The sequence below is a fragment of the Paramormyrops kingsleyae genome, chromosome 24 (genome assembly GCF_048594095.1).
Source record: "Paramormyrops kingsleyae isolate MSU_618 chromosome 24, PKINGS_0.4, whole genome shotgun sequence".
In the NCBI taxonomy this organism is placed as follows: Eukaryota; Metazoa; Chordata; class Actinopteri; order Osteoglossiformes; family Mormyridae; genus Paramormyrops; species Paramormyrops kingsleyae.
The window spans coordinates 14,301,480-14,328,004 of record NC_132820.1 but is presented as its reverse complement, the minus strand read 5'-3'; the positions used below and the strand labels follow the sequence as shown (position 1 = coordinate 14,328,004).

Genomic DNA, 26,525 nt, shown 5'->3' with positions numbered 1-26,525 from the left:
AGTAAAGATTTAGTGCAAAACAAGAAAAAGTTATAAGGTCCTGTTTGGTCTTTCTCATTATGGTGGGTAAATTTGGGATGGCTCTTCTGATCCTCATGATCCTCTGATCCTCATGACGTCTTGTGTGCATATTAAAATGGGGCAGATATGTGGAGGTGGAGACTCTTTGACCACACTCTAGGTTGTATATTGAACACTATAAGAGTTAATAAATATTAACACTAAAAACAACACTCACTGCACACTGTAAAGTGTTAAAGGTAACACTGAACGGTGTGGACACATATAGACACCATGCAGTGTTAATTTAACACTGGCATATTTGCTGTGTAGGAATAGGTCGGCCTCGGTCTTACGGTTTAGGCTGCCAATTCAGTTTAGGGAAGAAAAATTATAAAACTTAAAAAAAACTAAGAAATACAATAAGGGTCCATTGTAATACGTACTTTGGACCCTTAACTAGAGGGCTACAGCATCTGAGTTGCATGCTCAACCCACTGGGCTGTGTGCCGGCCAGAGGAGCAGGAAAAACACACTAGGGACACAAGATAGTGAGGGGGGGTGGGAAGCAGGATGATGAATGACACCTGCTGGCCAAAAGGGGGCAAGACACATAGGACAGGGTCAATGGGCACCGACCCTTACAGATGTACAAGTACAATACTTGAAGTGCACTGACACGGCTTTCTCTTTTTCTTCAGAGTACTAGGACTATTTCTTGTTGGCAGCAGCACCTGTTTTTTCTCACATCAAGCAATTTACAAATACATTTAATGAATATTATACTCCAACACAACCCTTAGGAAGTATTGAAAATGTATAAGGTACACAGCAAATTTGCCAGTGTTAAATTAACACTGCATGGTGTTTATATAATTCTCACCAAATCAGTGTTACATTTAACACTTTACAGAGTTCAATGAGTGTTGTTTTATAGTGTTTCATTTAATTAGCTCTTATATGGCCAGTTTCCCAGTCAAGGATTAAGCCTAAGCCTAGACTAGCTTTGAATTACAATGGTGAATCTCCATTGAAACGGCAATTTAGTCCAAGACTAGTCTTAATCCTAGTTCGGGAAACCGGCCCATAATAGTGTTCTATTTGATACTACAGCGTGTTAGATTACTGTAACTCCACCTCTTCCCAGATTCCAAGCCCATGTAGGTGGCACCCAGGTAAATAATGGGTGGCCCCTATCTGCCCAATTTTAATGTGCACACAAGAACTCATATGAGACTCATAAGAGCCACCCTGATTTACCAACCATCATGAGAAAGACTCTGACCAAGAAGGACCACCCAGCCTTTCTTGTTATATGCTAAATTTTTCTTGTTTCAGTACTGATTTCTTTTCGAAGATCGAAGAGCTGTGTGTCACGATGTTAGACAAAGCTTTGCTTTTCATGGCTTTTTCTTGCATATGATTTTTGAGTTAGATAAAAGCTGTGTTTGTGTATATTATAATGGTGGGTGTGGTATATTTGTTAATATAAGCTGATTTTGCTTACCCGTTCTATGGGTTTTATATATGGAAATGTGTTATGTGCTACTATGCTGCTCCTGGTACCGCCCACTTCCCTGTAAACCAATAATGTTGGATGTTTATTTGCATACCATGATATTGTACAGCCTTTTAAGAGATTTCTGGGTTTTTTTATCCACCATGATGGTGTTGAATAAGGCAAGTATAAGAAACCTTAGTAAACTCGAAGACTCTAAACAATCAGAGAAATGGAATTTTCTGGAGCCTGTTTGAGAGTGATTGGTGCTTTCCGGTGCAGCTTCCTGGAGCCTGTTTGAGAGTGATTGGTGTTTTCCGGTGCAGCTTCCTGGAGCCTGTTTGAGAGTGATTGGTGCTTTCCGGTGCAGCTTCCTGGAGCCTGTTTGAGAGTGATTGGTGCTTTCCGGTGCAGCTTCCTGGAGCCTGTTTGAGAGTGATTGGTGCTTTCCGGTGCAGCTTCCTGGAGCCTGTTTGAGAGTGATTGGTGCTTTCCGGTGCAGCTTCCTGGAGCCTGTTTGAGAGTGATTGGTGCTTTCCGGTGCAGCTTCCTGGAGCCTGTTTGAGAGTGATTGGTGCTTTCCGGTGCAGCTTCCTGGAGCCTGTTTGAGAGTGATTGGTGCTTTCCGGTGCAGCTTCCTGGAGCCTGAAAGATAAGGCAAATATTAAGAGATGTGGAATCTAAAACAATAAAGCTAAATTGTTTTCCAGGAAAAATGTCACATTGCATGTATTTAAAATAGAAACAAACAAATCTCACACCTACCATAGTCACTACACTAACCAACTGGCATGCATCAACTAAACCATAGGCAAACATTCATAATGTTAAAATGTGATAGAGACTAATATCCATGACATACCATCCTAGAACACGGTGTGTTCTAAAATTTAAGCCCAATTAAAATATGAATATTAAATGAGCAAAATAATTTGATTTGTTCTTCTATCCCAAGTCGTGGTCTAAAAGCTATAAGGCCACCACCCATTATATCTGCTTTAGGGAAAATGCACTCCTGTAGCCACTAGGGGAGCTCTCACCTTCTCTCAGCCCTGCTAAATAATTATATTATGCATTCTAACAAGTTTTATTATCTGTGTCAATAAGCACTGCTTTTACACTACCACTCCCGCTGAGAGGCTAGTTTGATTACCAGTCTTGGCCTTCTCATTAGGAACACATGACAACTTGCACAGTGCTCTCTCACTGGTTTTCCCCAAGACTGGTACCATACATTTTATTCAGTTTCATACCACAGGCAATCACGAGAGGGCTCAATTGGTTTACTTTTGTACTGGTACAATAAAACTATTTTATAAGTTAAAAAAAAAAAAATAATGAAATTTGAAAACATTATTCCACTAACTCAATCCCAACTTTAATGCATAAGCAAAGTAAGAGTCAGAAAGAAGAACCGTGTTCAGCTTGCAAAAACACAATAGGCTGGTCTTCTGAAAAATCAAAGCTGAACATGTAAAGTTTACATAACAGGTGACAAGGCTTTGTTGGTCATAGTCTTTCTTATGATGGTGGGTTAATCAAACACAGTAGCTGGCTGCCCCAGACATAAGCCACCCATTATTTACCTGGGTGCCACCTATATGGGCTTGGAATCTGGGAAGAGGTGGAGTTTCAGTGATCTAACACTCTATGGTGTCAACTGAACACTATAAGAGCTAATAAAATTTAATACTATACAAAAACACTAATTGCAGTGTTAAATGTAACACTCATTTGGTGAGAATTATATAAACACCATGCAGTGTTAATTTAACACTGGCAAATTTGCTGTGTATATTGTTAAACTGGTTGATGCATATGGGTAATGGGTAATTTGTGACAAACCTGTTTTGAATTGAAAAGCAAAACACAGTACTTTCATTTAACAGGTCTGGAAGTTGCTGTTGGAAAATGTCTGGAAGTTGGTGGTGGACAAAGGGAAATGGAGAAAGTACCCCAAAGACAGTAGAGAAAAAACCAGAGCTCCTTGATAAACCATGGAGGAATGTTATATGGGAACCTAGGTATAAAACCAGTTTTTATCAAATTTTATATACAGCTTTTATTTTTTATTCGTAGCAGTTTTATAATTTTTTGTATATATTTCTAAAATATGTTTGAGCACTCCTCCCACCGCCCGTGATCGGAGGGTCACTAGTTAAAATCCCGTGGTTCACTGTTGGGCCTTTGTGTGAGACCCTTAAGTCTAACTGCTCCAGGGCCTGGCTGACCTTGCTTTCTTATATGTGCATAGCTTTGGATAACAGCATTGCTACATAAAGAATTAGGCACTTTCTAATTAGAATGCAAGATATTTCATTATACGATTTCAGTAACAGATGGCTAATGAGATGTAAGCTATTGTAATATGTTATAAGATATGAGATTATTTATATTCCTGATGAAAAACTAATTCCTAATTCTAATTCAAATATCCACTCCTTTAGGACAAAAATCGAGCTCAAGAAATCCGTGCAAGAATACACACCCACTATTCATTCAGTGCCCCAGGCTCGGATTCTTCTAATTGGTGCTATTAGTGCTGGAAAATCAAGCTTTTTCAACTCCATCAACTCCATCTTCCGTGGTAATATAGCAGTCCAAGCAAGAGCAGGATGGAGTCATTTCAGCAATACAACAAAGGTAATATGATCATTTGTGCTTTCGTGTCATGGTGTGAGATTTTAGCATCCATCATATAATATTCTTGCTAGAGAGGAGGGATGATATTCTCATTTGGTGTTTGCTCTACATCTGCTATGTTTAGTTGTATGACGCAGACTGGGAATACACATGATCATGGGACCAGTTCACTGCTGCAGGTGCTTTCAAAAAGTATTCAAATTTTCAGAATGTATTTGACAGATCTTTTCCAAACTTTGCATGCACGTTGTCTGGGGGATGTACTGGAACTGATCAAATTTAATATTGCACCAACTAGGGATGTTAACCGATGACCGTTTGACCGGTGGTTGACCGTATCAACGTTAACCGGTCAAAGTTGTCGGTAGTCGGTTAAAAAAAAAAAGTGATATCTAAATTAGGCTATTATAGACAGTGGACTATACGCTACTACAGTTAGCCATCTCATTCCTCATCTTTTTGTGTTAAGTGAACAAATTATCCCTCACACTCAATTTTTCATAACTCGCCTGTTTGTACTTAATAAACCAATAAAAACATTTTGCGCGAGGTCACAGCGTTTGTGTTCGCACGCTCACAAGGTTTGCGAAATTTAACTTTAACTTGTTTTTCGTTAATTTATTTTCCAAGAATAACTAATGGCCAAATCGTTGTGTTATGTTTTAATAATTAGCACCCTTAACACCTGTCTGTGAGCTGTTTGTTGGCTACAGTATTCTCATTCATAGATTCTAATAATTTTTCGTTTATTTAATGTTATTCTTAAGAATAGCTGTAGGTTTTTGTCTGTTATGGTTTAGGAGATGTTGCCCTTAACAGAAGTTGACACTTGTCTTTTTGAAAAATAAAAAAATAATATTAATTATACAACAGAGTTGTCCTGTCCGTTATTAGAAGGCACACAGTGAGTTAGACCTGCCTTGGCCGGTGCGTCTTTTACGCATTCTGAAGGTGCCTTGTTTTATCCATTGGTTTTATCATGTTGCAGTCTATTAGGCAACATTCCGCATAAGATGGGCTTAGATTTGGAAATACATTACATCTACATTTCAGTGGTAACCGATAAGGTGATGATGATCATCATCTTTCTTTATTATGGTTAGCACTACCTCAACTAAAGCGGCGTCTCTTCGGAGCTGTCATTTTCTTAAATGAGCCGTGGCAATGTTTGAAATGAGCTTCTAACCTAGACAAACGCCTTTATTTTCAAAGCGATCACCTTGTACCCAAACCATTTGAAACTAAGGAGCCATTTGTCCTACGATTACATACAACAAGCTCTTCGGCGCCGCGTTTGCGGGACTCATGTTTCGCGGTGTAGGGGATTTTAAAAAAGTGACGTGAGTGGCAGTGTGTGTGTGTGTGTGCGGGAGGCAGAGCGGCAGAGAGATGCGACAGAGTTGCGAAATTGCAGGCGCGGCTCGAAATGGCTGTTATTTCAAATAGCGTACCATATTTTAAACTAATCGGTTAACCGGTTTCAACCGGCTACTGAGGCTCGGTGGTCGGTCAAGAAATTTTTTAGTTTTCGCCATCCCTAGCACCAACACTCAAGCAGCATAATAGAGTGATGGGAAATGGCAATTTTGACATTTGATCCTGTTTGTGCAATAGCTCAAACTATGCAGACACGTTATATGGGTGAATAACTGGAACTGATCAAATCTTGAGGCAAATTGCCCCAAAATTGAAGCAACACCTCATACTGACAAATAAGGGATTAGTAATGTGCTCAAGTCACTTACAAAGTGAGTTAACGGGACCATAATTGTTTGAAAAGACGGCCAAGTAAATCTGAGTATCATCTGCATAGCTGTTGAAAGATATTGTCTTGTAGGATTTGGCTACAGAGCAAGAGTCAAACCCTTGGGAACACCACCGGTTACTGACACTTTCTCAGAAATATTATTTCTTATTTTGACAAAGTAGTTCTATTCTGTCCCCTGCTTGCGTAGCTTGCATTAAGTGACAGATAGCTAAACAGTTGTGCTGGCCACTGTAAGGATTAAATGATGACTCAGACGTTGAAGCAAAGTTGAGCGCTGTTTACTTGTTAGTCTTCATCAAAGCTTTCTTGCATTGTTCCTAGCACTTTCTTGTGAAACTGTAAATACACAAATTATCTCAAAGTTAAATGAACCCTTAACAGTGTAACAGTCACTTAATGCTACATACACATATCAAAATAAGGTTTGGATAATTATTCATAAATTTCCTCAATATCACAAATATATATTAATCTTTAATCATTAATAAAGACATACAAATATAACTTACAAACAAAGCTTCTCCAGGGGCCTCATGTATAAACGGTGCGTACGCATGAAAATGTTGCGTACGGCCGTTTCCACGCTCACGTTGAGATGTAAAAAAACTAAACTTGGCGTACCGCTACGCACATTCTCACAGCAGCTCGAGACATGGCGTATGCACATTTCTGCTTGGTTTTGTAAACAGACGGCACTCAGTGGCAAGTCATTGCTACTGTGGTTTCCCTTTTTAAACTCACAATCATGAGTGACGCTGACTTTATCAAATACACCGACATTAATTGTATGTTGTTTATAAATGTACGGCACCTGATTTTTACTCAATTTGTAACAATAAAACGGTGCATAAAATGACTGAAACATTATAACTACCATGGCAACTCTTCCGTTATTGGAAGACATAGCTTATGGAAAAATTAGAAGAGAGTGTGTATTCAGGCCCATTATGATAACTGGCTTCTAAGTTGATTCAGATTTCCAAGAGCAATCCTTTTGGAGCTGTGTACTAAACTGGGGCCAGTATAACAAAGGCAGATGATGAGGAATTGTGTTATACCTGTCCCTTTACAAGTTCTGTCCACTCGCGGGTTCTTAGCCACAGGTGCTTTTCAGCGAGAACTTGCGGACCGATCGGGTATTTCTCAGTCGACACTGAGTCGCGCCATGCCAGCTGTATGGGACGGCATAATCCGCTTGTCACCCAGATATCCTACTGAGACCCAAGGAAAAAAGTGTCTTTCAATTGTAGGTTATTTGTCTTTGGAGGAAATAAGACATCTTACAATTTAGATTTTTTCAAATTTATTCTTATTTTAATTTCACAGCACAACAGGAATAAATACGTTTCCCAACATCAGTGAAAAAATAAATGCAAAAATACAATGTCCACTACAATGGAAATAAATGAATAGGTCAGGTCTCAGGAGGATATATAAAATTTCCTTACCCTGTGGTTGAACAGGCAAATATTAAAGCACAATTTGCAGTGATGTCCGGTTTTCCCAACGTAGTCGAAGCTATCGACTGCGCGCGCATTGCTATAAAGACACCTTCAGAGAACGAATTTGCTTATGCTTATGTACTGTAAATAGAAAGCACTTTCACTCTATTAATGTACTCTATTAATGTACATTAAACGAAATAACTTTCGTTTATTGCTGATGCTACTTATACCACCAAATAATTACACTTTTCTTTTCTTGATTTCTGTTAACATGACCTCCACTTTGCACTCGCTGAAATACTTCTTTTTCCCTCGTGGTTTATCCATTGTTGTTTAAGAAAAACATAGAACAAAGCGGGCATTTATACAGATTTACATATGCAAATATACATAATTATGGGCTGTGGGCTTGTTCACATAAGAAAAATTTCACGCTCATTGGGATTTATAAAGGAAATGTTTATAAATGTTTTATGCATCTGGATTTTTTCTTGCTTACGCACATTCCTAGTTTTGTCCGTACGCCATGTTTTAGTGTGAATTCTACGCACGTCGTTATACATGGGGCCCCAGGTCTCAATGGATGCAAAGAATTAAACAGTGTGAAACCTTCCAACAAAATGTCCTGTCTGAACTATAACCTTACCCATGTGATCACACACAACCAATAAGAAGTAACATGAACCAAACTGGCTAAAGATTTTAAAGGAGCCACCAGGGGGCACCTAATACAAACATCCCCAAGTAGCACCACATTTCTCACCTGGTATTTACCACAATACCACTAATAGTCACTTACATAAATCTAGCAGATTAATATAATACATGAACACCACCAAATCAACATTCAGAAAGACATAAGCTCCAATAAATCAGTTACAGGCCTGAAGAAAGTTTTAACAATTCCTCCTTTGGAAACCTTCAGTTCAAGCTTCCTGACCTTTCCATCATCATCATGGTGTGCTTTGGCCACATGGGCCACTGATTACTTTTTGCTTGTGTGTCTCTGAGCAGCACCAGGTCTCCGTCTTTGACGTTGGGCTGACAAGCTTGCCACTTGCTTCGGCTTTGGAGAATAGAGAGATATTCTCGTCGACACCTATTCCAAAAGACACTTGCCAAATGCGGGACTCGTTTCCATTGCTGGTGATACATATCTGCCTTTTCAAAGGATCCAGGAGGGGGAAGCGGTGTACAAACCTTCTGCGTCAGAATCATTGCTGGGGTCTATAAGAAACGTGAGTCTGCATCAGTCGAGATAGGTATCAGGGGTCTCGCATTTAGTATTGTAGCGACTTCGGCCATGAGAGTCGAAAGCACCTCATGAGTAAGATGTGAAGGGCTAATCTGCAAAAGCATGAAATCAAGGATTTGTCTTGAAACCCCGATCATCCTTTCCCACACTCCACCTATATGAGAGGAGTGGGGTGGGTTAAACAGCCACGTACATCCTTCCTCGCCGAGATACTGTGAGATGTTAGTCTCATCTTGCAAAAGGATGTGCAGTTCTTTGCAGGCTCCCTTAAAGTTTGTGCCACAATCTGAGCGGATCACCTTAGCAGGGCCATGAACAGCAAAGAAGCGTCGCAGAGCATTAATGAAGCTCGATTTGTCCATTGATTCTATGAGCTCAATATGAACAGCACGTACACTTAAGCATGTGAAGAGTACCACCCACCTTTTACTGTTTGCTGCACATCCTCGAGTATGACGAACATATATGGTCCAAGGGCCAAACACGTCTAGACCCACATTCGTAAAAGGGGGTTCAGTGCTGAAACGATTGGGTGGAAGATCTGCCATCTTCTGTTCCACAGCCTTACCGCGAAGTCTATTGCATGTAATACACTTATGCAGGTTACTCAAGATACATTTCTTTGACTCTCTTATGGTACACAGCAAATATGCTAGTGTTAAATTAACACTGCATGGTGTCTATATGTGTCCACACCATTCAGTGTTACCTTTAACACTTTCCAGTGTGCAGTGAGTGTAGCTTTTACAGTGTTAATGTTTATTAACTCTTATAATGTTCAATTTACAACCTATAGTGTTAGGACAATGTGTCTCCACCTCTTCCCAAATTGCAAGCCCATATGGGTGGCACACAAGTACAAAATGGGTGGCCCATATCTGCCCTATTTTAATGTAGTGTCATTTGGGCATTCAGCTGCTGTGTTTTACTAACCCACCATAATAAGAAAGACTCAGACCAACATAGCCTTTTCTAAGAGCCGTTTCAGTTCAGCTGTTAATAACCAAAGAGCTGTGCTTGTATAAATTGAAAAACATTGAAAAACATTGAAAAACACTAATTATGAATGTGTTCATTTAAGCATGAATAAGATGGGTTTTTTTCAATCAGGCTAAAAAAAAAATCAGTAAAGCTCAGCTGAGAACCACATGTGGTATAACAGTGCATGAAATGTATGGCACCAGTCACCAAACACCGATTACAAAGCTAGACCAGGGTTCAAATCGAGGTCCGAGCCCTGCTGGTTTTCCAGCTTTCCTTTACCTGTCAGTCAGGTGTGATCACTAATCAGTAATTATTAAACTAACTAGGAGAACTAAAAGAGGTGACTGACACAGGCTGCTCCACACAGCAACAGAGAAGGCTCGGCTGAGCGAAAAAAGACAACTGCATCACTATTTTTGTTGAATAGATTTTTGTACCTTAACTGGGTTCCGGAGGCAGTTTATAACTTTCGGGAAGCGGAGTTTGATCGGGAGATTATTCCATTACGCTGCATTATTGACGTCTGCAGTCAGGTGCTCTCATGTTCGCTCTGTTTACGTAGCTTTGTTAGCTCGGTAATTTAGAGAATAGGCTGTTGACAGAGTAACGTTAACGTTCTTTAAAAAGGTTAAAACAATGCTTGTGTAGTTGTGTCGAATTGTATGCACTCGTGGGAGTTATATGGTATGTTTAAGTTAGTCTGTCTACTGCATATCCATAATTATTATAATAGATATAATTAAAGAATAGTGGCGGCATGGTGGTGCAGTGGTTAGCACTGTTGCCTCACACCTCTGGGACCTGGGTTCGAGTGTCCGCTTGGGTCACATGTGTGTGGAGTTTGCATGTTCTCCCCATGTCATTGTGGGGTGTCCTCCAGGTACTCCGGTTTCCCCCCACAGTCCAAAGACATGCTGAGGCTAATTGGCATTGCTAAATTGCCCTTAGGTGTGCATGTGTGAGTGACTGGTGTGTGAGTGTGCTCTGTGATGGGCTGGCCCCCCATCCAGGGTTGTTCCCTGCCTCATGCCCGTTGCTTCAGGGATAGGCTCCTGATCCCCCGCGACCCAGTAGGATAAGCAGGTTGGACAATGGATGGATAATTAAAGAATACTTACACTGTAACATAAATTATAAGTGTAAAGCAAAAAACCTGGATTTCCACACCTATTTTGAATTTTACTCAATACATATACTTTTCCCCCCTCAACAAATACTGGCTGTTTTGCATACTCCGATATGCAAACATGTACTGAGAAGGAAACGGTACCAGAAGCTGCACAGAAAAAGGAGGCATAGCATTCAACAATTGTAAACCTTCCAAAGGCAGGACTGACAGTCAAACATATCTCCACACCATTAACATACATACAACTCTGGTGATATCTCCAAGAGTTTTTCTTCTGACTCAACAGCAATACGTTACAAGAACACAGCTCTCCAATCTTCAAAATGAAGCAGTAAAGCTTAATACAAAACACGAAAAAGCTGTAAGGTCCTGTTTGGTCAGAGTCTTTCTGATGATGGTGGGTAAATCTGGGATGGTTCTTCTGATCCTCATGATGTCTTTTGCGCATATTAAAATGGGGCAGATATGTGGAGGTGGAGACTCATTGACTTACCCTATGGTGTAAATTGAACACTATTACAGTTAATAAACATTAACACTAAAAACAACACTCACTGCACACTGAAAAGTGTTAAAGGTAACACTGAACGGTGTGGACACATATAGACACCATGAAGTGTTAATGTAACACTGGCACATTTGCTGTGTAGCATGGATCTGCGCATTGATGTGACAGGTGAATACTTAGATCGTGTTGCGGAACCTGAAAATATTAACCTATTTTAAAGATATTTTGCACGTTTATTAACGAGGTCCAGTGACAACTTTTCCGCACTATTGGAAATTGCTATTGGAAATTTAGATTTTTTCACCCCACCCTACTGAACAATATTGTGATATTAGTCACCTTTGCGCTGTTACGCGTCCAACTGATAAAAAACTGATAGCCCCCGATCCAATATTGTTTTTCTTTATTTTTTGTAAGTACATGAAGTTTTATTTTTTTTGTTAAATATATACTGATATCACATTAAAAATCATATCTCAAACCCTCTTCTCTATCCATTGCGGCTCTTTGTAAATCTTGGCTCAGACATTTACGATGAAATGGCTCTTTGCTTTAAAAAGGTTGTCGACCTCTGCACTGGGAGAAGACCCCGGGCCAGACCCAGGACACGTTGGAGGAATTATACAGTATCTCCTGGTTGGTCTGGGAGTGCCTGGGTATACCCCCAGAGGACTTGGAAGTAGGGCTGGGCGATATCATACCGGTATTATATCACGCATGCGCAGTAATCACTAGTACTTCAGATGACAGGCGCAACATTTGTTGCCAGTACCCTGTCATGCTATGCAAATATACATCAGGACTATTGGTCAAATAAATTCGTTTTGTCATTCAAAGTAGGTCTAATAGGATTTTTTTAATTTCACGTAACGCTGTTGGTGAAATTTTATTTTATAGAGACGCAGCAGCAGCATCAACAGAAAAAAATTGAGGAATTTAAAACGTGGATGCTTAGCCTGTATATTCTTTAGGCTATTAAGCCCACTGATTCCTTAATTTTTAAGCCTATTTTTGTGTGGAATGCCATTGCCAAACCTGTCCGTTGTTGCCTATATGTTGCTTAAAAATAAATATTTTCTGAGTGGCAATGTTGCCGTTGCTCATATTTCTTTTTGATATAAGGCTTCGGTTTAAGGTGACATTTCTTAGGCATGCAGATTATTTGTCCCTCTTTTAAATTGGAGCGAGCGTGGAGCGATTTGACTGAAGCGGGAGGAAATTTTAGTGGAGTGAGGAGCGGTGTTGAGCGGAGCGGCTTAGTGCGAATTAGAGCGGAGAAGTGGGCGGAGCCAACAGCCTCGTCAGCGAGGAGCGGAAATTCTCACTGCTCCACTGCGCTCACATACTCTGATACAAAGCCTCATTAATAATTTAGCCATACTAAGCTGCTTAAATTGTGGGCGTAAATAAATGTCCGTATAGCACAGAAAAGCTGGCGCACGGCCAAATGTTGCGCCTGTCATCGGAAGCCCTAGTGATTACTGCGCATGCGTGATATAATACCGGTATGATATCGTCCAGCCCTACTTGGAAGAGGTAGTTGGGGAGGGGAAGACCTGGGCATCTCTGCACAGGCTGCTCCCCCTGTGACTCAGACTCATATAAGTGGTGGTAAATGGATGGATGAATGGAAGAACCTTTTTTTGCTTGCTAGTGTTTTGTTTTTACAAGTTTGGGATCTGGTATACAATACAGATTTTATATACAAATTTTCCGACAGCATCTTTTCTAGTTCCAGTCTGTTATTCAGTTGTTATTTGTTGTCCTCATGTGCATTTGGAAGGGACTGAATCCCCAGGCTGCCCAGTAACCTGTACTGGATAAGTAGTTAGAAGATGAATGACATCATGTATTCTCCTTCCAGTATCGCACTTACCAGGTGAGGGCGGGTCGAGATGGACAGCCACTGGCATTCCTACTGTGTGACACCATGGGACTGGAACAAACTGATGGTGGAGGGGTGAAAATTGAAGATATTGACAGCATCCTGAGGGGCCACATACCAGACAATTTCCAGGTAAGAACTGTGTATCTCACCTGTATACTAACCCTCAAGAACAACTGCTATCAAAGACTACAAAGGTCACATGTTTATAATTACTGGTCTTTTTCTCCCCAATATTTTTTACAAGGAAACCAAATTGATTTGATTTTAACATAAATAAGATACTGTTTTTACATCCAAGTATCATATGAAATTCTGTACCATTTTACTTGAGTTTCTGATGGACTCTGTGAGTGTCTGTATGTGTCGCATATTTTTGTCTGTTTAGTTCAACCCTCTAGACGCATGGAGACCTACTGACAGTGAGACGAAGTACCAATTGCCACTTAAGGACAGGATCCACTGCATGGTGTATGTGATGGATGCCAGAACATTTGCAGTTATGCCAGAATCAACATTGAAGAAACTTCAAGAGATACAAAAGAAACTTCATTCATATGGTTAGTGAGTTGGGAGACCAAGAAGGGAGGTGACATCTGTGATTGTGTGTGGTGTGTTGTAAGGGTTTGGATCTGGAAATTTCATTTTCAAGACAAACTTTATTGTTGTTTCAAATTATGCAGGCATGCAGTGAATCAAAATTGTGTTTGTCCAAGACTTTTAAAAGAATTTTACACATGATAGATTATATATTAATCAAGTTAATTAATTAACCAATGAATCAATTATGATCGATTGATAGATAAATAATTTTTTTAATTAACTAACAAATATGCTCCACATACTGCATCTTTCAACTAGGGCTGTGCTGTAGATTTGACTTAGCATTATCTCAGGTTTGAAATGTGCGTGTAAACAGCCTACACAACAAATGTGCCAGTGTTAAACTAACACTGCATGGTGTATATATGTGTCCACACCATTCAGTGCTACCTTTAACACCTTACAGTGTGCAGTGAGTCTTGTTTTTCTAGTCTTTAAGGCTTAACTAGAAAAGGCATTGGCTGGAAGAAAAATGCTACAGAAAACTACTTATTTTGTTTCTTTTCTAAGCCTAAGCTTGGACTTTATGCACCTCTACAATTCAAATTGAAGACACACATAAATAACTACACTGCTCAGACCAATTAGTATATACCAACACATACAACCCAGAAAAGCAATGTGGTAAAGACTAATATCAGTGCCATACCATCCTTGATTGTGGTGGGTTTCTAAAAATTAAGCTTAATGAAAATCTTAATATTAAATAAGCAAAATGATTTGATTTGTTCTTCGATCCCAAGTTGTGGTCTAAAAGCAATGAGGCCACCACCCATTATATTTGCTTTAGTGGAAATACACTCCTTCAGTCATTAAGATAGCTCTCACCTTTTTTCAGCCCTGCTAAATAGTTATGTTATGCAGTCTTACACAGACTAGCTTCATAAACTGTGTTTGGCTACTGGTGCCATACATTCATGCATATCACAGGCGGTTTTCAGTACAGATCTTTGGTTATCAAGATCTGTACTGAACTCAAAAATAAAAAGAGGCTATGTTGGTCTGAGTCTTTCTTATTATGGTGGGTTAGTAAAACACAGCAGCTGAATGCCCAAATGAGTTCAAATGAGAGTACATTAAAATAGGGCAGATATGGGCCACCCATTTTGTACTTGTGTGCCACCCATATGGGCTTGCAATTTGGGAAGGGGTAGAGACACATTGTCCTAACACTCTAGGTTGTAAATTGAACACTATAAGAGTTAATAAATATTAACACTGTAAAACAACACTCACTGCACACTGAAAAGTGTTAAAGGTAAGACTGAATGGTGTGGTCACATATAGACACCATGCAGTGTTAATTTAACACTGGCACATTTGCTGTGTAGAGGGAGTTCTTCCTTGCCACTGTCACCTCAGGCTTGCTTGGTGGGGTTCTGGCCAGTTAAATATAAAGTGCTTTGTGACAATGACTGTTGTTAAAAGCGCTATATAAATAAAATTGAATTGAATTGAACTCCGTTGCCGATTCATGCAGCAAAAGGACCATGAGTTCACTCAGCTTATGACATTTGTGTACAAACATACAGTACTGTGCAAAAGTCTTAGGCAGGCAAAGAAAATGACATTTAAATTATCTATGTGTTGGTGTAAAACTATGATATTATGCCTGTCAAAGTGTGTCAGCTTAGCCATTTCAGAGCCTCTGCTAAAATCACCCCAGTATTTGCAGCAACCATCCAGTACAGCCATGTATTTTTTGACTAGGCCACTAGCACACCCCATACAGCTAGACAATTTGTCACTGACTTTTTAAACAATTTATTTAATTAATTAATTGAGCTGTTGGTGAAATTTTACAAAATCATGGTACGGCTGAGGTGCCCCCGAGGAGAAGTTTGGGAACTGAAGCGGTGTTCATCTAGCCATCCAACTAGATGTCAGTAACTTTTTAGAAAACAGAAGAAATTATTACTAGTTTTTATTGTTACTCTTAATTTGCACATGTTCTAATGTTAAATTGTGTTTTTTGTTCTAAGCCAAAGTACACTTGCTACCCAGATAAACAGCTTTAAACATTTCTTTGGACTGCCTAAGATTTTTGCACAGTACTGTACATTGGAGACTGATGTGGTATCATGTCTTCATTCTATTCATTTCATTCTATTAGCAACTTTTCATTCTATTTTCACTCTATTTTTTATAAATAAAACAGACTTGTGATTCAATATATTTTGTGAATGTGTGTCTCATATTTGTAGGTCAGTCAGTGTGTGGAATATTTTGCATAGATATGGCAGGCTTTTGTGAAGGTTTCCATGTCACACACATAGCTTTGGGCTGCCTTGGATTTGAGCTAGCAGTCTGAGTAAATAAATGCAAATGTGCCAGGGTTCACAGGTGATTAGTTTGTTTGCACAACAAAAGCAGGAGGACAATGGAGCTGAAAACCTGCGCAAATCTGCGCAGGTTTAGTAGTTCTAGGGAATTTACGCAGATTTGCGCAGGCTTAGTAGTTCTAGTGCTAGTCTAATAGATTCTTGACATGTTCTGCCCCCCTCAGTCCTGTCCTGTGCCCCATTTTGGCCAGCAGGGGTCCTACTTTCCTACTGACCATCCTGAATCCCCTATCATTTACAACTTGTTACAGCTCATCCCACAATGTGGAACAAGATTCATAAAATACATAAAATATCACATTTTAAACAATGATATAGCTCTTTTGGGCATATTCCTGTATTTAAAAAAATTTTACAAAAGAGTTTACCAGAAGCAGTGGTAATCTAATGGGGTAAATATTGTTAGTGCTTTATATGAGAATGGGGTGTCCTTGTCATAGTTGAAACTGAATAAAAATATTATATTGAAGGTAATGGGAATTTCTGGAAATATTTACAAGTGATGCACTTGTAATGTTATAAGTTATAAGATGTCTTTATAATGTTATAAGTTTGATGTCAGTGACAGCAATCATTTGATTGATTTGTTAAGCTCTAAAAGCATCCATATTTTATATAAAAACTTATCACATAGTTGATGACAAATGCAACACTCTTAAAACAATTTGGCAGAAAGATCTGGGCAGTACTATCTATAATGATGACTGGTTGAGATTTTTGTCAAATGTGAGCAGGAAATATTAACAAGGCCAAGGGAAAATGTATTCAGTATAAAAGTTGTTCACTGATATTGCTGGACATTGTCTACACTTCAGAGAACAGGATTACTTTCGAATGATTTGTTTTGGAGATGTCATAAGAAGTAGGGACATATTTCCATATGATACAGAAATTTTGTCTGATAGACCCATTTTAGTGTAAAACTTATAACCTCTACGAAAATAGGAAAATCAGCAGGTGGAAATCGATTTTATATTTCAATTCAATTTAACTTATAGCACATTTTCACATTACATTGTCTAGTATCCCATGGCAGTGTGTTGTGTTTGTACTGAGGCTTTCAGTTTGTGTATTAGAGTGTACTCACAAATGCCCACCTCCACCTTTCTTACATTCTCCCACATTCTCCCAAATATCTGAGCTTATACAGACTAGTGTTGTATAGGATACCCATACTGTTATATCCCGCCCGTCTTCTCCCTGCCATGGCCCTAACAAGCCACGCCTAGCCCTCTTATATTTCCTCTCATTCCTAACCCTAGCACAGCCAGCTGTCTCTTGTTAGTTCCCTCATTACTCTTGTATACATGTGCTTTCCCACTCCCATGTTGGAGTGAAGTGAGGCTTAATTTATTAAAATTAAAAGGGTAACAACTGAAATGCATTTGAGATAAATATTTCTTGAAAATCAGTGTTATAAGTGCATAGCTTACGATGAATAATACTGTTTTTTCTGCATTGGTATCCTTGCAGTACCGGTAATGTGATAGTTGAAGTACTATCTATATAGAGGTAATAATTTTGGTATTGTGACAACACTAACTGTAGACCAAAGTGATCCTTTGTGGCCATATTTGTGAAATGTGTTTCGCTATCTGATCTGCATGCATGTTTTTTTTCGCAACACAGTTTTGCAAATAAAATATAGTGGTACCTCAGAACTCGAACTTAATCCGTTCAGAACTCTTCTTTTGTGTGTGTGTGTGGTTGAGCATACCATGCCTAGACACAGTAAGGAGCGATCACACTAGTCAAACATACTGGACTTTGGGGCTCAATCATGCTCGGGCATAGTATGCATTGGCTAATATGAGTACACCCTTATTGTCTGTGGAATTACTGTGTTGAATGCTGAGCTGAAGTCTATGAGCAGCACCTTGTCAGAGGCATTCTTGCTGTCAAAGTGTGCCAGAGATAGATGGAGGCCAATTAATATTGTATCACCTGTGCACAAGTTGTAGCTATGGAGAGTCAAATTAAGACACATCTGCCATTTCTGAAACATGCATAGTACCAAACTATCACGAGGGGTGTAGCTCAGTGGGCCAGGCATCTGGACTTATGATCGGATGGTCGCCAGCTTGAATCTTGCCTTCGGCAGAAGAGTCACATATCTGTTGGGCTCAATACAAAAACTCAAAAAGTAACTAAAACACCACTTAGTGGCAGCATTGGGAAGGCTGGCTGCAGAAGTCACTTGATTTTCAAATTTCCCAGGAACATTCTATAGATGATGATCTGGGACTTTTTTCAGTTTGAAACAAATTACAGCATAACTGAAGCAGCAGTCCGAGGATGGAAAGAACAGTTAAAGACACTTGATCTTGCAAACATGGTAAATCTATTAAAATTACTTTAATAACGTATTTGTATATTCAGAAAGCCAAGAGAAATTCACTTTCTTGGAATGGAAATCTGAATACTTTCCATAGCTTTAGAAGACAGTATTCAGTAGCTCCTGGATGCTCTTCCACACAGAGCCACTACATCTGTGAGAAACTCATGGACTACCTTTCAAATATAGCCCACAAAAAGGACTAGGAATGAAAGATAGGACAAGAAAATGAACTTAGCTGAATACGTGTGCATTCAGGAAGGGCAGAGTGATGATGACAGGTGCTTCTGAGTAAGACAGACATCAATGCTATGAGTCTGCTCAAAAAACTGTCACCTGATGATGACTTATTCCACAGAACATAAATGTGACTAGTGAGACATTTCTCTTGATGTTTTTAGATGTCCCTCTAATGGTGCTACTGACCAAAGTGGACGAAGCGTGCCCACACGTTGAAAAGGATTTGAAGAACGTGTACCGCAGCTGCTACATAAAGGAGCAGGTGAGTTTCGATGTCTAACACTAAAATTGGTTCTTAAGGCTGCACAGACGTATTAGGGCATCATTGGTGGAAACCTGCAGCAGGTCCCTTGACAGGGAAATTAACCTGAATTTCTGTGGCAAAAATATTAGAAATGTTCTAATTGCTCGTCAGGCAATTTAAATTGGCAGCCGATTTTAAATCAGTCGTAATTACTCAATAGCAGCCTTTAATTTGACCAATCTTAAGAGCCCATTTTACAGATGATGTACAATATGTGTAATGAGGACTCAAAATATTTGCATGGAGCTTCAAACACAGCAGTAGCACAGTGTTGTCCCCAGACTGGCAGTTTTACTACATATCTATTAAAGATGAAAGATTTGCCATTTTCAGCATATGTGCAGATGCTCATGGAGGATCATCTGCTAAAGCATTCAACTCATCATGAACCTCATTTGACATATGTGTCTTCACCGAGTTTATCTTTGTGCTCCATGTAAGAAAGCGGATAGGGAGCGGTTGTTCTGTACAGCTGTGCAAATTTTGGATGAGGAAAGCAATAGACTCTCTCCACAAAATTTTTTCTTAAAAAAAATCAACCTTCATTTCTTGGAAAAGCCTAGGCCTGTCACCAAGAGCTGTATTCTGACCCATGTTGTTTGGTAGTAAATGTAATTTTACCCTGTGACTGGTGATGAGTATCGGCGAGATCTGATTCCAGCAAATAGTGATCAGCCCCAAAAATCTTGATTGCAGCATCCTTAAAAAATATGGAACATTATGAGGTAAAAGTTGATTTGGGATACAGGTTGATAAGATGCCAACTACTGGACAGACACACATAATGACCAAATGAGAGATAGCAGTTCACCTGGTTGAATGTTTGTGGACTATAGAAGGAAACAGGACAGATTAGTCAGAAACTTCATCACCTCTTCTCTACCTATCGCCCTGGACCCACTACAATTTGCATACCATCGCAATTGCCCCACCGATGATGCCATAACATATCTGCTATACACTGTCCTGAGTCATCTAGGTATAAATGCTGTTAGTTGCTGCATAGACATTTGCTGTGTTTGAGGATCTGGGTCTCAGCCCATCAGTATGCATGTGGACCTACAACTTCCTGACTGAGAGACCACAAGCTGTATGGGTGGGCAGACATGTCTCATCCTCAGCACTGGAGGCCCCCCAGTGTTGTGTATTGAGCCCCCTGCTGTACTCACTGTACACCTATGACTATGTGGTGCCTTTCCAACTCTACCACCATGGTCGACTTTGCTGACAACACTATTGTTGTGGGCCTAATCACTAACAATGAGGAAAAGGCCTAACTGGAGGGGTTTAATTGTAGACTTCAGCACAAAAGAGAAGAGGAGGTACCATCCGGTCATAATCAACGAGGCACCAGTGGAGAGAGTGGAGAGTTTTCGGTACCTATGTGTCAGCATCACACAGGATCTGTCCGGGTCCTGTGGTGAAGAAAGCTCGCCAACACTTATGCCACCTCAGATGTCTCAGGGACTTCAATCTTTTACTTTTGGCCCATTGAGAGCATCTCAGCCTAGTTCAGAAACTGCACCATACAGAACAGATGAGTTCTGCAGCAGGTGGTACAAGCAGTGGAGGGCACCATTCACACCAAGCTCCCTGACCTGCAATCCATCTACAACAAACAATGGTGGACTAAGGCCAGAAACATAACGAAGGACCCCAGCCACCCAAACAGACTCTTTTCTCTGTTGCAGTCAGGAAAGTGCTTCACTCTCTGAAGATCAACACACACTACAGTATAAAACTGGATGAATTAGTTCAACTAACTCCAAAATTTTTTCCTCTGATTCAATAGCAACATCTGAGAAAACCACATATCAGATCAAGATCAGTCAGAACTAAGCCAGCAAAACTTCAATATAAAACAAGAAAAAGCTGTAAGGTCAGAGTCTTTCTCATGATGGTGGGTAAATTTGTGCTGGCTCTTCTGATCCTCATGACGTCTTGTGCGCATATTAAACTGAGTAAATAAAACTTAAATAGTAGCATTTGCGTAAGGAGGATGCATTTAAGTTATTGTTACTCAAGTCATTTAAATCAAACTAATGAATGCTCTTAACTTGATTTAACTAAGTTGCTTAAATTATGAATACTTGTTACTTTTACTCAACACAAAAAATATTTTTACTTTAATTGTTTGAGTTCATAAACTTAAATGATTTAAAGCAATCGGTTTCCTCAAACAGTTTGAGTTGAACTAACTCGTCAGTTTTTAGTGTAGTGATCATGAAGTCAACTAAGAGAAAATGAGTTAATGCAACAAACTGGAATCATATCGCCACAACTTAAAATGTTCCAACAATCTAAGTACACTCAAAACAACTGAGTTACTACTCAAACAATTAATTTTTGTATTGCTATGTGTATGGTTATGCGTGCTTCCCATGTTTGCCTTCTCGTCTCCATTAAAAACCCTGTTTACCCGGTCATCTGGCTTCTCTCGCCTGCTTCACCGCTCACCCACCCGCCTGTCGTAACAGAATGACGGATCTCACAAACAAGAAGCCGGAGCTGAACGAGGCTGAATACCTCGCCCTTGTGGACGAGGTTTTGTATTGGCTTCGTCAGCCCGAAGTCCAGGAGGATCCCCTGCTTCTGGCTACGGCCAGCCGGAGCAGGGACGTGTTGGAGACGTCTCTCCCCGGAGACGCGCACCTCGCAAGGGAGGCGTGGGGTAGCAGAAACCAATATGCGGAAGGCAGCCCTTGCCAGCGGACTGCCATTTGGTCCGTTCTTCGAGCTGCCGGAGGTGTCCCAAATGCCGCTGCCCATGGCAGGTAGGCGGCCAAAAAAAAAAGCGGAAGAAACGCGGACAGGGAGACGCACCTGAGGAAGCCCCAACCATCCGCCTGGGAGCCGCTTCTCTCTCCCCAGCTTCTCTCCTGGTTGATGATCAGGGGGAATCCGTGATCACCATGGACACCCCCGCAGCGATGCCCCCGCAGGTACCCAAAGCCCCCGTCGCAGTGACAGAGCAGCCACCACCCCTGGCTGCTTCCCATTACCGGTTATCGCGCCTGTTTAACAGGGGGGCTAGGGCCTTCTGGGACTCTATTCCCCGGATCCCCAAGGCCCTTATAGGGGCAGCACCAGCACGCCCGGCGCCAACCCTGGCGCCTATTCTTGATCTGCCCGACGTCCCTGATTTGCCCGTCTTATCTGCCCTGCCTGTCTCGCCTGTCCTGTCTGCCTCGCCAGCGCCCCCTGCTGGCCATGCGTTGGCGGGGCCCACTTTTGCTGCTACGCCGGCTGGCTGCGCGCCTGAGGTGCCCGCTGAGGCGCCCCCTGCTGGCCGCACGCCTGAGGTGCCCACGGCCCCGCCTGAGGCCGCCGCTCTGCCCGTCCAGCCCGGCTCTTCTGACCTGCCCGTCCTGCCTGTCCAGCCCGGCTCTTCTGACCTGCCCATCCTGCCCGGCTCGCCCGTCCAAGCCGCCACGCCCGCAGCCACACAGGCTACCTCGCCTGAGGCCCTGATTCCTGTCCCTCCCGCCCTAACCCCTGTGCAGGCTCCTGAGTTCCCCGCGGCTCCTGAGCTCCCCGCGGCTCCCGAGGGCCCTGTCCCCGAGGAGGTCCCTGACTGCTGCTCTGACGCTCCTCCCTCCATAGTGGAGTCGGAGGGGGAGCTTGAGTGGGACCCCTCGGGGATTGCCTTGACTTCCCCCATGGCTTCCCCTGTGACTGCCCCTGTGACTTCCCCCGTGACTCCTCCACTGTCACCCCAGTGTGACAGACCCCAGCTGGGTCCCCGCCTCTCAGTCTCCCGGAAATGGCGGGGACACCTGCGCCGGGTCCCGCCCGCCCTGCCCCCTGGCTCGCCCTCGCACGCCTTGTCTGGGGCTCCGGGATCGCCTGCTGCGCCTCCGGCTCGAGGTCGGCGGTCACCTTCAGGTCCCCCCCCGGTGCCTCGGTGCCGGTCCTCGGCATCACCTCTGGCTCCATGTCGGTCGCCTCCGGGTCCCCCTGCTTCGGCGGGGTGTCGGACGGGGCCATCGCCGGCTCCGGCTGCGCCGTCGCCTGCCGCGGCTTCCCCCGCCTGCCTGCCTTCGCTGGTGTTCCCTCCTGCTCCCTCCGTGTCCCCTCCGTCTCTCCCTCGTCCCGTTCCCTCGGCCCCTGTGTGGTTCCCTCCTGCTCCCTTCTCCCTCCCGCCTGTCGTAACAAACAGTCTAAAATGTTAAAACTATGTGTGCGTTATGCAAAGAAACAGGAAAAACTTTTACTCAAAACATATTCTGGAATTGCTTTCAAATTATGTAATTTATTGCCTTCAAATCATTTTTTGTACACCTGGCCATTCATAGAGTTGAAAGAATTTGTGACAATGGGAGGAGTTCCCAGTCATAATAGAGATCATTTAACACAACCCATAAGAGCAGGTGTCCCAAAAAGGCAGGTAATTGGGTGCCCATAGTTTCTACAAGTAGCATTGGTGGTCATGCATTCTCCACACAAGCGTAGGCTTAGTTGAGTTTCCCAACATGGCTAAAACAGCTGAAATATCCAATGCATTGAGAGAAAGAGTTGTAAAATTTCACAATCAGGATCTTTCTGTTTGAAAAATTGCCACCAGACTTGAAATGAGGCACACTACCATGCACTACATCATTCAGAAGTTCAAGAAGACTCATGAAATTGTTACTCTGGAGAGAAGAGAAAAAAAGAAAGACCAGTCCAAGGACAGACAGGTACATCAAAGCAACCCACCAAGCAACAAAGAGAATTTGAAAGACAGGCTCCACCGCATATGGGAGAGCCTTGAGCCCAGGAGGTTGCATGCTCTTGTTGCTGCCTACTGTACCAAATGCGGAGCAGGACTTTGAGAAAACTCCAATGGCCAGGTGTACAAATAATTTTTGAAGGCAATAAATTACATAATTTGAAAACAATTCCAGAATATGTTTTGAATAAAGGTTTTTCCTTGTTTCTTTGCATAACAGACACATACTTAGTAACATATTAGATGGGGGTCTACAAAAGTTTGCTCTTCAATATCTTCAGTTTAATTTCCATTTTTGACCATTTTTTTGCAGTGTGCAAATAATTTCTGACTGCACTGGAAGTGCAGACTTGGTCACTATCCACCCCCCATGATAAATTTCATTACTCAAATCTTTATTGTTCATATTTATTACTTAATTGCAGACTATCTCTGCTTGACGTTGTGCTGCCTTTTGTTTATATCATAACTGCACATCTGCACGTCATTAAGTTGACATCTGTAACCCCCCTCCCCCCCACCAGACTATTGTCTATAGGTGTCGTGTCAAGTGTTGTGAAAGAACATTTCACTGCAAATCAATCATGTATGATTATTATGAGACAAACAAAATTTGAATGTGAAGACGAACACACAAACATCATACATGGAACATTGTCAATCCACATTCGGCAGATTTCTTCCATTTCAATGCTGGCTTTTTACAATACTGTTTGACAATAATCTCCTGATACAGCAGCGGAAGGAAATATATTTCAAGAGGAATATGTGTGTGAACTGCATGTCTTTCTGCAGATCTACAAAGCGAGTGACTGTCTGGGCATTCCAGTGTCGCAGGTGCTTCCAGTGAAGAATTACTCCCATGAGATTGCGCTGGACACGTGCTGTGACATCCTGCTTCTCACTGCAATGCAGCAGATGCTAAACTTTGCTGACAATCATTTGGATAATTTTTACAGCAGCACACAGTAGAAGGTACACCATGAATTCATTATATTTGGGCAGTTCCTTCGGCTCATTCTGATGGTGTTAGGAGCTGCTGTCCAAGTTTTTGTGTCCTACAGCCTATAGGTATAATCAGATATAAACTACTAAAAATGACCTAGTGATTGCAGCATAGGTCAGTGTCTGTCTCAGTCTTAACTGTGGTTTGGTTCAGTGTTTTATGTCTATATTCTGAGTTTGCCTCAGTGTCTCTGTCAACTTGATTACTAGATTACAGGTTTCAATCTGGCTTGTGTACACCACCTATTATTCAGTGATTTTCTGAGATAGCCTATTAACTACTTACTGATTTAATTGCTATAAATATATGTAATAGACATGTTAGTTTGACTTATGTAAACCAAAAAAATGAGATATAAAATTGGCAATATTGTCTTTTTGTGAAGATTTCACAAATATTTCCATGTACATGAAACCGGTGAAATATATAAATTGGAAATAAAGGGAAATACTATGGGAAGACAATAGGTGGAATAAAAGTGCTTGTGCAGCTGGGAGTGCCTGTGGACCTGTATGTGAAGGGGGGTGGATTTATTTATTATTAAAGCTCCTGAGAAACTTTCTACACAAGTTTTGGCACCAATATGGGAAATCGCTTCAGTATCTCTGTCAGTTAGATTGTGGGTCTGGAAACAATCAATAAAATTAATTTAAATGGTCTCAGACACAAATTATTAATCGCTGGAGGTTTTAATCGAAGGATGTGTCACATGTATGTAGGAATTGAACAGCTCAAATGGGGATGGTTTCCCACCAATGTTCAGGGGAATTGATTATGAATTAATTAATTATTAATTCATACACAATTAAATAGGGAATATTAGGTTTGAGTTGTTGTTCCGATATCACAGTCTTTATATTAGTCCCACTTGGTAAAGAGCTGGATGATTTAAATCCAGAATGTGAATGGAATTCATTCGTTGGTATCACTACTCAGTCTAAAGATAGCTGCCCGTCCACCGGGTTAGCTTCTTTCTGTAACCTAGCGACTCAGCTCTTGGCCAAAGAGAGAGTCTCGCGATACTTGAGGACGCGAGTGGGACTTCAAAGCTCAGTAACGGGATTCAGACCAATAAAGTGACTTATTGTAAGCACAGAGAGGGAGATTTAAAATGTGAACAGCATGCGTTTATTCTAATACTACACTAAAACAGGACAAACATTAAACATAACATAATACATACAAACACAATAACGAAATTACGGAAAATGGATTTACAGTAGGAAACAGTGATCAGCTTTGATTAAATACTGTTCTGCAACGGCAAGCCTAGGATCTAAACAGGCAACCCAAATTTCAGTGTAAATCAGCCGGTACTAGCTGCCTATGAGAGAGTTGACGGTGAGTTTACGTGATTGCAGCGGGGATCAGCTTTGTCTTTTGTTGAAACTCGCGGCGAAGAGGCTTCGTAGTTTCGATGGTAGATTTATCTTCTCCGCGCGTAGTTTCTCCCGCAGTCTTGGATTGGAGGCTTTGCGTTTTCTTCTCCTTTTTCGATGACTTTGTTTCGATGACTTTTTCTCCTCCTCCTCCTCCTCCTTCCGATTCTCTGGGTGTGAGGTTTTTATGCCCCATGGGTCCCATGAATATTCATGACCCAGGGTCCAACTCATACCCAATGAGAATTGGTACCTGGATCCGAGGGGCCGGTTGCAGGCTCCCCGAATGGCACCATAGATTTATGGTGGTCTTTTGCCAAATTTTGTGCTGATTTTAATTCAGTAATTTAGCTTTGGATAGGTTCAATTGTGTAGTACAGATCCAGCCGCTTAAAATTTCCCCACTTTCCATGACAGGTCCTTGACAGGACCTTGACTGGCTCTTGGCTGGTCCTTGACTGTAATGAGATCCCCCACGATGATGTAATGA

General features: G+C 41.4%; 1 protein-coding gene across 1 annotated transcript; it reads left to right on the top strand.

Moving 5' to 3' along the window:
- The first annotated feature begins 3,837 nt into the window (after nucleotides 1–3,837).
- On the top strand, nucleotides 3,838–24,622 carry LOC140582485 (interferon-induced protein 44-like). Its single transcript, XM_072706903.1, has 6 exons — nucleotides 3,838–3,851; nucleotides 3,946–4,141; nucleotides 13,095–13,247; nucleotides 13,504–13,675; nucleotides 18,797–18,897; nucleotides 24,446–24,622. Exons 1-6 carry the CDS (start codon nucleotides 3,838–3,840, stop codon nucleotides 24,620–24,622), a joined length of 813 nt encoding a protein of 270 aa, XP_072563004.1.
- Nucleotides 24,623–26,525: the final 1,903 nt, after the last annotated feature.

Coding starts and splice junctions, on each gene's coding strand:
- LOC140582485 (XM_072706903.1), top strand. Junction 4,142..13,094: donor ATTTCAGCAATACAACAAAG/GTAATATGATCA, acceptor TTCTCCTTCCAG/TATCGCACTTACCAGGTGAG. Junction 18,898..24,445: donor GCTGCTACATAAAGGAGCAG/GTGAGTTTCGAT, acceptor GTCTTTCTGCAG/ATCTACAAAGCGAGTGACTG.